Raw genomic sequence first — 13427 nt, forward strand, 5'->3', positions numbered from 1 at the left:
GAACTTTATTAATGCAACAACCTTTTATAAATTCTTCAAAAAATGTATATTTAAATCAAGAATCAACAGTGTGACGGATATCATGTGACCGGTTTGTTACGTATTTTAAGAACATAAGCTGCCTCCACATAGCCTCTAGGAAGCAGATTCAAACACACAAGCTGCATTACCCTCACATAGCCACTAGGAAGCAGGATCAAACACTTAAGCTGCAATAACTACTTTAGCCACAGATGGCAGCACCTTTAGACAGGGGCGGAGCCATTACGTCACCCCGGCCACGCCCATTACATAGGCCACGCCCACTTGACGGCCTCTAGCGGGTGATTCGAAGTGAAGAGGCCAGAGATCTTAGGTACACCCGCGCAGAGACATGGGCTTTTGCCCGTGGCTCAAAGTAGCTCACGTTATTTCTCTCACACGTGTTAGACACGCTTCCTCTCCTTTTGCTCCAGTTACCATACCGAAATACTTTAACAAATAAAGTAACCTAAAAAGATATCCGGATTTGACCACTTTCCTTGAAGAATGCTGCAGGTTAGTCTTCGATCACTTTCTTCATTACCCCGTAACTCCCATAACTAACAATTTCTCCTTTACATCGAAGACTCACAACACACCAAAAACATTTTATAGGCAAATTCAATTCACTCTTATATATATTAAAAAAGGTAATCAATGATAGACCAAACTCCAGAAAGTCTAAAAGATGAGCCAAGGGTTGAATCCGTGTCTGCTGCAGATCCTGTTTGGGGTTACCCAGCATTCCTGTTCGTTCTCATCATCCATATCGCCAGCCACACACACACACACACACACACACACACACACACACACACACACACACACACACACACACACACACACACACACACACACACACACACACACACACACACACACCAGAACTAAACCCTTACCAGACCTAGACACCCCCAATCCAGGACCCCCACCAGACCTAGACACCAACACTCCACTCCCCTACCAGACCTAGACACCAACACTCCACTCCCCTACCAGAACTAGACACCAACACTCCACTCCCCTACCAGACCTAGACACCAACACTCCACTCCCCTACCAGACCTGACCCTGAGGCCTCACTGGGCCTCAGGGTCATGAGCTCCGGTACTCAGAGCCAAAGGGGAACTCAGTCTGGGGGGGGACCAGGAGTCAAATCCAGATAGAAGATTGGGTTTCTTTACGTTCTTGTAACCAAAATGGACTTGCATGGACTTGAAAACCCAACTCTGGGCTCAAAAGGAGGAGGCAATCAACGCTTCAAGCCATCCCCAGTCTTCAGATTTAGTCAAACTGATCCTGGAGAAGACACTTGCATTAACATTGGAATCATGACAAAAGTTAAAGCGATGTGAGATTTTATGATTTTAAACCAGCATCACTCGCTGTCACACTAAAAGAGGTAGCATATACCCACGTGCATTCATGATATTCCTCTGGATTATGGGTCATTATTTCGGGCAGGGCCTTAGAGTCCCAGGGGGACGGGGTCTGCGTCCCAGCGTTGGGCAGGCCTACTGACCAGGGGGCACAGCCTCCGGCCCCCTGGTCACAGGAGGAGCCAGCAGGGCAGCAGTGCAGGGAGTCAGCGCAGCACACAGCCTGAGAAGACAGTGACATCACATCCTGTAAGCACCGTGACATCACATCCTGTAAGCACCATGACATCACATCCTGTAAGCACCGTGACATCACATCCTGTAGGCACCGTGACATCACGTCCTGTAAGCACCGTGACATCACATCCTGTAGGCACCGTGACATCACGTCCTGTAAGCACCGTGACATCACATCCTGTAAGCACCAATGCCGTGTTCCATTACCTGTACTGTCCGAACTTACTAGCCAAAATTTTAGTACGGAGTACGTTCCAATTCAGATCCGGCGAAAAGAAGTATACTTCAAGGACCCGGATGCCGTACTCAAAACGGGCTAATCGTGAAGTGTGGATCGAAGGACACTCCCCGTACTCAACGGCAGCCATCTTAGCTACGTAGCGGAAGAGGCGGAGCCAGGCTGAGCCAAAGTCGGCGCATTTTCCACATAGCCTGCATTAATAGAGTCATTTTGTAGTTTTTATAGCTTTTTATAGCTGCTAGGCGTAAAGAGTTCACCGTTCAAAACGGGATGTTTATTGCGGAGGAGGAGCCACGGCGGCAGTCGTGATCGTCATTTCCGGTGAGTGCACCACAGAGTACTCGATTTGGAACAGCGCTCACATCTGAAAAATTAGCGTACTCAAGTGAGTACGGATAGTGCAGATAGTGTACTTCCTTTAAGTATACTCATGGAAGTACGGGTATTGGAACCAGGCCCCCAGGATCAAGTACCCCTGACTGCAGCCCGCAGACGGAGCCCACATGGAGGGGGCGGGCACTCAGTCCACATGGAGGGGGCGGGAACTACGCCCACATGGAGGGGGCGGGAACTTAGTCCACATGGAGGGGGCGGCCACTCAGTTCACATTGAGGACTGGTCAAACAGCATTTCTGATCCCGTTTCTGACCTGAAATTAGCTGAAATGTACCTGAAATTACCTGAAATTAGAGTGTGCCCGCCCGAGCGAGTGATGCCTAAAACATGCAAGTAAGTGAGAATGTCAAAATGCTTATATTTATATTAATATTACTAAATATATTTAGTAATATTCATGCAATTGTGTATTATGTCTTGTTACTTAATCGTCAAATCCCGCCGGCGAGAAAGTTTGAAAGCGTAGAATCTCAGGATTGTCAACCAATGTCAACCATTCGGTGGAATAAATATGTTTAGTGAATATCGATCAAATATATCCTAGTGTCTTAGGTCAAAATAGCCCCCCTCACCCTCCCCCACCCTTGGTGCATTCTTACTTTATGGTCGTTGTGGATATCCTTAGCAATGAGTTGATACTTCATGTTGGGTCTTGAAATGTTCATAAGAGTCTACAGAAATCGAATATCAATATTATATTAGTCTAATTACATTGTGTATATGCACAAGCCATCTTATACAAAGCAGCCGAAAAATAGAAAACCGAAAAGCTGCAATGTTTTTTTGTAGAAAACTGCTTTTATGTTGATACTGATTTTCTTTGACTTTTAGAGACACCATCAATATACAAGTTATAGCCTACTCCATGGCTGATCTATTGCACTACTAGGGCCTACTTTTACTATTCCATTGTATTAGCCTTTTAGCCTCAACATTACAGACAACAATGATTGTTGTCTGATTGTTGTAAAACAGATTGAATCTGTTTTATTTCCAGACAAAACTGAGGACCAGGAACTGGAACCTGGGAACCTGGTATGTAATATGTGTGTAATGCTGGAGGTTGTATGTATAGCCAGATAAAATAGTCTGATGACTAGTTGAATAGTGTTTTTTATCACTGAAAACTCATCAGTAGGCCTAGTAGTAGCCTTTGTTTGCATATCATTTTGTGGTTTTGGGAGAGTAGGGTGTCAAGTACAGACACAAATCATTTTTCCTTCTTCTTCAAGAAAGATGATGTTGTCCTGAAAGACACAATTCAGGCAGGAGCATGGTGCCAGTTACAGTCCTTCAAGGACAGCGTTTCTCTCCCAGAGGTCATTGGGATGGAAGGTTGGGAGCAGATGGCAGCATCAACACAGCGCAAATCCCATGACGGCGGGGATGAGGAAGAAACGTGGAAACCATTCCAATTCTCATTCAGATTACATACTGATATGAACTGTTCTGTGTGGAGATGATGGACAGGAGAAACCTGAAGGTGTTTGCCTCTTTTGAGTCAAACACCTCTCCCCCTCCCCGTGACGCCTGAGCCACACGACTCCAATGTAGTCTGATGATGCAGCATAATGGCGGCGCTTGGCAGCTATGGCGGCGGTGACGGCGATGTCGGGCGACAGAGAGTGAAGCGAGAGTGGCGTCCACCTCACTGAGGAAGGCGTCAGTGTGTTCCCCCCCCCGTTGAGACTTTATTTGTTCTACTCTTTATTGATTTATCTTTTATGTTAATAGTTTACAATCTATTTTTTGTAGTTGTTATTTTTTAATTGTTTTGTTGAATAAAAAGACAGTTGTTAGTGCTCCTGTGATTGGTGTAACTTAATGTGCTTCACACATGTAGCTTTTCATTATGTCTATTGAGGTACATTTTTTGCCCTTAGATGTGGTCACTTCGTTATTCCTCACATTACATCTGTTAAGGTCATACCTTTGGGTCCCAGTCTTCATAGTTCCCCAAATCTTATTTTGGCTCTTACTGGGCCTGTAACTCTCACAGACAGACGGGTACAGGAGTTCGCACACGTTGCATTGTTTACAGGCAAGGGTGGATTATCGCACGGGCACACCGGGCACATGCCCAGGGGCCCAAGGGCGGTGGCGGGCCCTAAGCCAGAGCTTTGTGTGAAGTCGCTGTTAGTAACTTTTGATGTTGCATTGTCGAAGCAATCAGAGAAATATAAAAATTCAAGCGAAAACAGCAATAGTATTAATACTAAGTAAAAAAATAAAAGATCACTAGGGGGCACTATTTCAGTTAGTGAATTTGAGACTGGTCACGAACAAGGCACTGTGATTTAAACATGGAGCAACGGCGAACGGTTGTAACGTGAACTCTTAAGTGGAACCTAAATAGATCCAGTGGAACATCTCAGCAAAAAATAAATAAACAAGAGAAAATGTATTTGCAAGTCGTTTAGGCTATGCTTAACTTTATAATAGTTCCATGGTACGCAGCAAGAAAGATACCCAGTCACATCTCCCGTACCATCTGTTTGTATAATTTAATTAACAGCATGGACTCCCGCTAGCTTAACATAGTATTACCGTTTACTCTTGCATTAACAAGAGCAGCGGAAATCTGCTCAATCGTCTCGATGTGGACTGAGTGGCCGCCCCCTCCATGTGGACTGAGTGGCCGCCCCCTCCATGTGGACTAAGTTCCCGCCCCCTCCATGTGGGCGTAGTTCCCGCCCCCTCCATGTGGACTGAGTGCCCGCCCCCTCCATGTGGGTTCCGTCTGCGGGCTGTGACACGTTAAAATTGTACCGGGGGCGAAAATTGTACCGGCCTACGTCATCGTTTGTTTACATCCTGACAACCTGCCCGGCAACAGACGACGCGATGCAGAAAACATGTTTCCAAACGACGGTTGTCAGGTTGTCAGGATGTAAACAAACATTGACGTAGGCCGGTACAATTTTCGCCCCCGGTACAATTTTAACGTGACAGAGCCGTGCACTTCAAAATATGTCCATAGCATGGAGCCGTTTGTTTCAGTACGGCTCCTTTCAGCTGCGTACCCAACGTAAACTGCTAATAAAACGCTTGAGGAGGCGTTTTGAAAAGAAAAAACTTACATTTTTTTAGAACATGGTAGAAATATAATTATGAGCCTTTGATTGATATCCAGACATTTCTTGCGGAGACACAATCCTGTTCCCCACTTGTATTGGAGTGGACGGCAATATCTACTTCTGGGCCGCATGAAATGACGGACCCCCGTCCACTCCCAGCTAAAACAGCTGCAATAACAGGCTTGGCCTCTAAGCACGGGTGGATTGCGGAAGTATATGCCTATCCTGGGGAGATGCCCCTGACTGCAGCTGTCACGTTAAAATTGTACCGGGGGCGAAAATTGTACCGGCCTACGTCATCGTTTGTTTACATCCTGACAACCTGACAACCTGCCCGGCAACAGACGACGCGATGCAGAAAACATGTTTCCAAACGACGAAATAACATAATACAGATAGCGGATCGCTATCTGTATTATGATAGATAGCGATAACACTTGTTTTTACTTTATATTTGTATTGTATTTAATTGTTTAATCGAAACAATAAAAAAATTTGCCCGCGAACGAGCGATCGCGTCAAATGACAAATGTTTTGCCCGCGAAACGGGCGATCGCGTCAAATGACGTAGGAGGGTTTTTGAAACATAATACAGATAACGGATCGCTAGATAACACTTGTTTATACTTTATATTTGTATTGTATTGAATTGTTTAATCGAATTTAGCTAGTAAACTGAGTGTTTTAAGCAAGTTTCATGGTCTACAATGTTCAAGAACCTTCCTACGTGATTTGACGCGTCATTTGACGCGATCGCCCGTTTTGCGGGCAATTTTTTTTATTGTTTCGATTAAACAATTAAATACAATACAAATATAAAGTAAAAACAAGTGTTATCGCTATCTATCATAATACAGATAGCGATCCGCTATCTGTATTATGTTATTTCGTCGTTTGGAAACATGTTTTCTGCATCGCGTCGTCTGTTGCCGGGCAGGTTGTCAGGTTGTCAGGATGTAAACAAACGATGACGTAGGCCGGTACAATTTTCGCCCCCGGTACAATTTTAACGTGACAGCTGCAGTCAGGGGCATCTCCCCAGGATAGGCATATACTTCCGCAATCCACCCGTGCTTAGAGGCCAAGCCTGTTATTGCAGCTGTTTTAGCTGGGAGTGGACGGGGGTCCGTCATTTCATGCGGCCCAGAAGTAGATATTGCCGTCCACTCCAATACAAGTGGGGAACAGGATTGTGTCTCCGCAAGAAATGTCTGGATATCAATCAAAGGCTCATAATTATATTTCTACCATGTTCTAAAAAAATGTAAGTTTTTTCTTTTCAAAACGCCTCCTCAAGCGTTTTATTAGCAGTTTACGTTGGGTACGCAGCTGAAAGGAGCCGTACTGAAACAAAAGGCTCCATGCTATGGACATATTTTGAAGTGCACGGCTCTGTCACGTTAAAATTGTACCGGGGGCGAAAATTGTACCGGCCTACGTCAATGTTTGTTTACATCCTGACAACCTGACAACCTGCCCTGCAACAGACGACGCGATGCAGAAAACATGTTTCCAAACGACGAAATAACATAATACAGATAGCGGATCGCTATCTGAATTATGATAGATAGCGATAACACTTGTTTTTACTTTATATTTGTATTGTATTTAATTGTTTAATCGAAACAATAAAGAAAATTGCCCGCGAAACGGGCGATCGCGTCAAATGACGCGTCAAATCACGTAGGAAGGTTCTTGAACATTCTAGACTATGAAACCTGCTTAAAACACTCAGTTTACTAGCTAAATTCGATTAAACAATTCAATACAATACAAATATAAAGTAAAAACAAGTGTTTTCTAGCGATCCGTTATCTGTATTATGTTTCAAGAACCCTCCTACGTCATTTGATGCGATCGCCCGTTTCGCGGGCAAAACATTGTCATTTGACGCGATCGCCCGTTTCGCGGGCAATTTTTTTTACTGTTTCGATTAAACAATTAAATACAATACAAATATAAAGTAAAAACAAGTGTTATCGCTATCTATCATAATACAGATAGCGATCCGCTATCTGTATTATGTTATTTCGTCGTTTGGAAACATGTTTTCTGCATCGCGTCGTCTGTTGCCGGGCAGGTTGTCAGGATGTAAAGCTCCATTAACTTCCGAATTAAATTAAATTCCGAATTAACTTCCATTAACTCCATTAACTTCCAAAGTCTGAGATTTGTCCTTTACTTGACATGAATGGCGTTGTACACGGATATATAACACACATATCATTGAAATAGCTGGAACAGGCACGCACGTATTGATTACCTGAATGATTATGGGAGACCTACGTAATTTTCATAATATTGTAAATTGTCTGATATTAACATTTCAGTTGCGTTGGCAGGTATTTCTTTCATTTGCTTGTTTAGCTATGTATGACAGGGTTATGGTTAGCTATGTATGACAGTTGACAATGTTGGTGTATTACAATTCAATATTTGGGTAGGCTACTCCAACTTCGTTGCTGGTCGATATGTAAACATTTACTTTTATATAAATTATTGATTGCATTCTTCGTAAAATAGTTAGTTGGAAGGAATCTGTTTAAGCAATAACATTGAACTGAATTTTTTAGGCCTACATACGTTTACTATGTTACTATGGTATTATATGGAGAAATCTTACATATTTATGAAGTTTCCAGATCAATAAAGTTCTATCTCTTTTTATTTGAACTGCCTGTATGTCCTCTTGATTATAGTATTACAGTGTGTACCTTGGTTATCAGCTATCATAGAATGGTGTCAAAATGGCTGCATGTGTAAGAAATAGGATTTGAACCAAGTGTTACAATAAAAAAAAGCTTTTATTAAAAGACCCCCCACCCCAAATTTGAACAAAACACATTTTTTGGGCTGTTTGGCTGGGGCAGAAGAGTGGAAGGGGAAACAAAGACAGGTACCCTAAGAAGTAAGGAAAGGAATGAGAGGAAGAACAGTGAAATGAATGAACAGTGTGATAAACGCAAATGATTACCAAAAAGGTTATAATTACTGATTTATCAAATACGCAGAGAAGAGCATCATCGAATAAAGATTAAGGACCTGGATTATATCTTACAGTATTGAAAACTGTTGAAATTACAATTCAGAGTGGAGAAGGCTGAAGGCATTGGCCCTAAAAGTGTCAGTTTCACCCACTCTGGATTATCGCTTCAAGAGACTGTGAAATGCTTTTTAAAAAAATGTCATTTCCCCTATTGGTGAAATGAACCTTGTCTTTTAGGTATAAACCACAGCAGTTAAACCTTATTCCAGGATGCTCTACGCTGTTGCCTCCTAGCTCTACACTAACAAATGCGTTCATCACACTGTTCACCCATTTCCTAGCGTGATTTAGCTTCCCCGGATGGTCAGCCCTCCACCGGCGTCTCTCGTTGATGGTAGAGTAGACGATCTGCATTGCTGGGAACTGCCGGTGGAGGTACTGCAGGTCCTGCTTCATTGCGGCAACAACCTCAACTCCCTCCAGGCGTCCGAGGTCGTTGCCGCCACAGTGGATGAGCAGGACATCCGGGGCTGTTCTTCCTCTCAGGGACTGCAGGAAGAAAGGGATGAGGGTCTTCCATCTGAGCCCGCCCCAGCCAAACCAACTGACCCTGGCCTCTAGGCCAAGGTGGGGGCCACAGGTTTCCTTGTCTCTCTCCTCTCCACGGCGGACGTAGCTGTCCCCGATAATCCACACTTCTGGCCCTAAAGATTACAAAACACCGATTACTATACATGTAAATACAGAGTGAGGGGACTGTTAACTTATAGAACAATGTAGCTTAATATATCATAGTCATACAGTCATTAGCTTATGTCATATGCAGTATTTGTATGAATTCAGTAAACATGTAATTCTAATCATTTGTCATATTAGGGGACACACAGACAATACAAAATGATGTTCTGTGAATATCATTAAATATTATAAGCCTTGGTTTAGTTATTCAGTTCTGTTGGATTCCAGCCCACCATGGAATATATGGCAATGAAATTGCTGATAAATTAGCTAAAAGATACTAACTTAATTAGAAGAATTTAACCTTAAATATATATATTTTTTATTTTTATTCATTCATTTCTTTTGTTAGTTTGTTTTATTTTGTTTATTTTGTTTCGTTAGTTTGGTTTTTTCTTTGAATTTATTTGTCCTTGTCAACGTCCTTGTCACAAACTCCTGTGTAGTAGTCCAGTAGGTCGCGGTATATGGGGAAAAACTATGATCCGCCACTAAACTAGAAGAAGAAGAAGATCTCTGCATCCGGTACGTCACGGACTAGGTCACGTGTCCTGGCCACATACCGCGGAAGCAAATCGCTCCTGTTTGTTACCATGCGCCACTGAGCAGTTTGCATAGGAATGAATGGGCGGCCATTTTCCAGTCCGTGGTCCAGCCTTTATTATGTCCATGATTGGAACACGGCCCAAGACATCACATCCTGTAAGCACCGTGACATCACATCCTGTAAGCACCGTGACATCCTATCCTGTAAACACCATGACATCCCATTCTGTAAACAGTGGCCTAAAATCCTGTATACACCATGACATCACATCCTGTATACACTATGGCATCACATCCTGCAAACACTGACTTACATAAACAACACCAAAATGTCACAGTCAAGTAAATATGATTTTACCGACACGTCTTCCACGGTTTTGATAATTATTTCAGGCAGGGCTCCCTTGAAAAAGAGGCTAAAGGTCTCAATGGGACACATCTAGATAAATTAAGTTTAAATAAAAAATAAATTAATAGAATAATTTCCAGAGCAGAGCCAAAAACCAATTACTTTGATTTCAAAGTTGAAAATTGAAATATAGCTGCGAGCAGCAATGTGGGGGTCAAGCATAATGGGACTTGATAAACAAATTTTGCTGGACGGACGGAATTCGGCTAGGTGGCTACATGACGATCCTCTCGGTAATCGGTAATACCGACAGCCGGTGGGATGAGCATTATGCGAGTACGCGTCAATGTTTACCAAATGACCCCACCTAGAGGTAAGAGCGCAATACAGTCTGCCTGACAGAACAAATGTCACAAATACATAGCTATTCGGAACAATATCCCTAAAAGAGACAAAAATTTAAACAAGAATCCGTTCTGGAGGTGGTTCGTGAAGCATCTAATCCAATGGGAATTGCAGTTTATATTGTAAATGGGCGGAATGGTAAATATAGTCAATGTTTTATTATACATTAAGTACCGCTTGTCGCCACACGAGTGCAGTGTCTACCCATTAATGAGCGCTGTTCAGCGCAACTGACATTGATATAAATGAAGTAGTTTTCTGATTGTATGCTGTATGTCAGGTTGACATGATGATTGAATATGATTGATATGTTATCAGTTTTATATAACACAGTATATATGATATGACCATGAAAAAATACATATGATTAGATTTTACTGACAATGAAAGTATTGGCAAATGGGTATCACAATGAAAATACATTGAAGTTGCTTTCTAAGGGCTGGAATAGACTTTCTGCTAACAACGCACCCCTAAAATCAAATCACACCAAATGATTTGGGCATCATCAGGATAGGGTCATAAGACTATGAGCCAAGTTTGGTTTGGATGCATGAAGGCCTTGCAGAGGTATGAGCTCACTTCCTGTTTGACGTGCCCCTGAGGTCAAAGGTCACCAAATAGTTTGGATGTCCCCAGAATGATGTCATGAGTCACCAAGTTTGGCTATGACATGTTAAAGAAGTGCTGAGAACAGGCTTACTTCCTGTTTGGCTGCTTTGCCGTCAAGTTTGATTGGCTGTCACGGCCAAACGGTTTTGAATATGAGAAAGCTGTTGGACACATTTGTTCAGCTTGGTCTGAAGATTATATATGCCAAGTTTCATGAAGATTGGACATAATTTGTGGCCTGTGGAAATGTACAACTTATTTTGACAACTTTCAACATGGCGGCCAAGTTCTGATGTTGCCATAAGATATCATTTATAAGCTATATGGGGAGGTCTGACAGTATCATCAGATATTGAAAATAAGTTTGAAATGTACTCATGGGAAGAGAGAGGAGTTAAAACACGTCTTCATTAATTATAGCTCCCCCTAGAGGTCAATGGTCACCAAATTCATTAAGTGTCCCCATGATAATGTAATGGGTTTATGTATCAAGTTTGGTTATGATATGTCAAAGGGTTGCTGAGAAATTGGCTTACTTCCTATTTGGCAGCTTCGCGGTCGAATATGATTGGCTGTCGCAGATATTTCTGCAAGAAATAATATACTAGCTATATGGGGAGGTCTGATAGTATCACAAGACATTGAAAATAAGTTTGAAATATATTCATGTGAAGAGAGAGGAGTTAAAACACATCTACATTATTAACAGCGCCCCCTAGAGGTCAAAGGTCACCAGATTCATTGGGTGTCCCCACGATGATGTCATGGGTCTATGTACCAAGGTTGGTTATGATATGTCAAAGGGCTGCTGAGATATCTGCTGAGATAAACGGTTCTGAATTTGAAAAATCTATTCGATGATTTTTATCAAGCATGGCCTGAAGATCACGTGTGGCAAATTTCGAGATGATTGGAGAACATTTGTGATAGGAGATGCATTTTGAAGGTTTTTGACATTAACCAAGATGGCGGAAAATCCATCACGGCGCAAAATGACGTAATAAATTAAAAAATTAAAAATTAAAAAAAAACGAAAACGTTTATAACCTACCCCAATAACCTACTCGTGTCCCCGATACATAACATGGCTGTAGTGAACGATTTACTCTCGATAGGTTTTGTGGAAGGATTTTGTGTTTTATAGGGGCATGCCACATTAGATCATAATCTTAGATCCTTGCATATAAGAGCTACATACCATCCATTTAAAAATCAATGAAGGGATCTTTTTGTGGGGAACAATTACATTTAGGACCAAGGCTTCTAAGAATCTTGATGATATATTGTCACAGTACGATATAGGGATATAAAAAATATTTAGTCTCTTTCTCTTTATCCAACCCTTGAGATAAACATTTGAATAAACCCTTTTCCGCAAACTTAACTTATCAAGTGCTTATGTTAAGCGTTGTTCCAAAAGATACCAACAGACATTAAGAGAAGTTGACAGCTGCCAAGAGAAGCTAGCTGAGACTAATAGAAGCTCTGACAGATGCTAGGAGAATCCAGGATAACCAACAAGAAGAGATCATGTAGAATGCTTAAAGATGCCAACATACCAACAGACACTAAGAGAGGCTAACAGATGATAACGACATCAAACATCAATAAGGAAAAGCTATTGGAAGCAAACAGATGCCAATACAAGCTAACAGATGCTAACGTCAGTCCACTAAGGCTAACAGAGGCGAGGCGCTACCTGGGCCGAGGGGCAGCACGCCCACACTGTGGGCGAAGCGCGGCAGCAGGTCTCCTGCTTGGAGCAGCGGAACTCCCCCACATCGTCACATCGAACATCCTCCTCCACAGCGGACGGCCTCAGCATGGACCGTACCACCTTGCTCTGAGGGCGGCTGCGGGGGGTTTGGTGGCGCAGCTGCTTCTCGCAGGTCCCACTGTGCATGTTGCAGGTGTAGCCCTGCGGGCAGCAGTGCTCGTGGTTGTCGCAGAATACAGCCTTGAAGGGGAAATGAGGAGCGTAAGTAGACATGTACTGGATCACACACTGGTGGGGGTACATTGGAGACCAGGGCAGGCCTTCGGCTGGAAGCTAGGTGAAGTGTGATGTCATTGTCTGGTTTACACATTGTCTTATCAGTGTTGCCATTTTTTATTTTTCAGTGTTCTTTGAAAAGTAGCTAGAACTCGCTGGTTTGCTTGATGACGTCATTCGTGACATGAAATCAGCAGGCGCAAGGGATTGGGATTGGGAAGGGGCGGGGCTGGAGAGGAGGGAGAGACCTGTGCAGTGCAGAGACGAGGAATAACACGAAAAAAATCGCCAGATGCACGAAAAGGTCACCAGATTTGCCGCCGGTCAGTCGCTGGAGATAAATCTCGTCGCTAAATCTAACGACAAAGTCGCCATATTGGCAACACTGTGTCTTACATATAAACAAGAATAATTTGAATTAAATCTGAAAAGGGGGAACATGGAACA

General features: G+C 42.8%; 1 protein-coding gene across 1 annotated transcript; it reads right to left on the reverse strand.

Moving 5' to 3' along the window:
- Nucleotides 1-8283: 8283 nt before the first annotated feature.
- Nucleotides 8284-12922, reverse strand: LOC130371316 (progranulin-like). The gene is made up of 2 exons (XM_056577055.1): nucleotides 12687-12922; nucleotides 8284-9041 (listed from the first exon to the last, which is right to left on the reverse strand). The coding sequence occupies exons 1-2, from the start codon at nucleotides 12888-12890 to the stop codon at nucleotides 8955-8957; spliced, it is 291 nt and encodes a 96-aa protein (XP_056433030.1). The 5' UTR covers nucleotides 12891-12922; the 3' UTR covers nucleotides 8284-8954.
- Nucleotides 12923-13427: the final 505 nt, after the last annotated feature.

Source organism: Gadus chalcogrammus, chromosome 18, assembly GCF_026213295.1.
Source record: "Gadus chalcogrammus isolate NIFS_2021 chromosome 18, NIFS_Gcha_1.0, whole genome shotgun sequence".
Classification (NCBI taxonomy): Eukaryota; Metazoa; Chordata; class Actinopteri; order Gadiformes; family Gadidae; genus Gadus; species Gadus chalcogrammus.

What these genes read in the sequence shown, in the direction of transcription:
- LOC130371316 (XM_056577055.1), bottom strand. Translation starts at nt 12,890, where the DNA reads ATGCACAGTGGGACCTGCGAGAAGCAGCTGCGCCACCAAACCCCCCGC. An exon ending in CGTGCTGCCCCTCGGCCCAG is followed by an intron (nt 9,042 to 12,686) that starts GTAGCGCCTCGC and finishes TGTAATCTTTAG; the next exon opens with GGCCAGAAGTGTGGATTATC.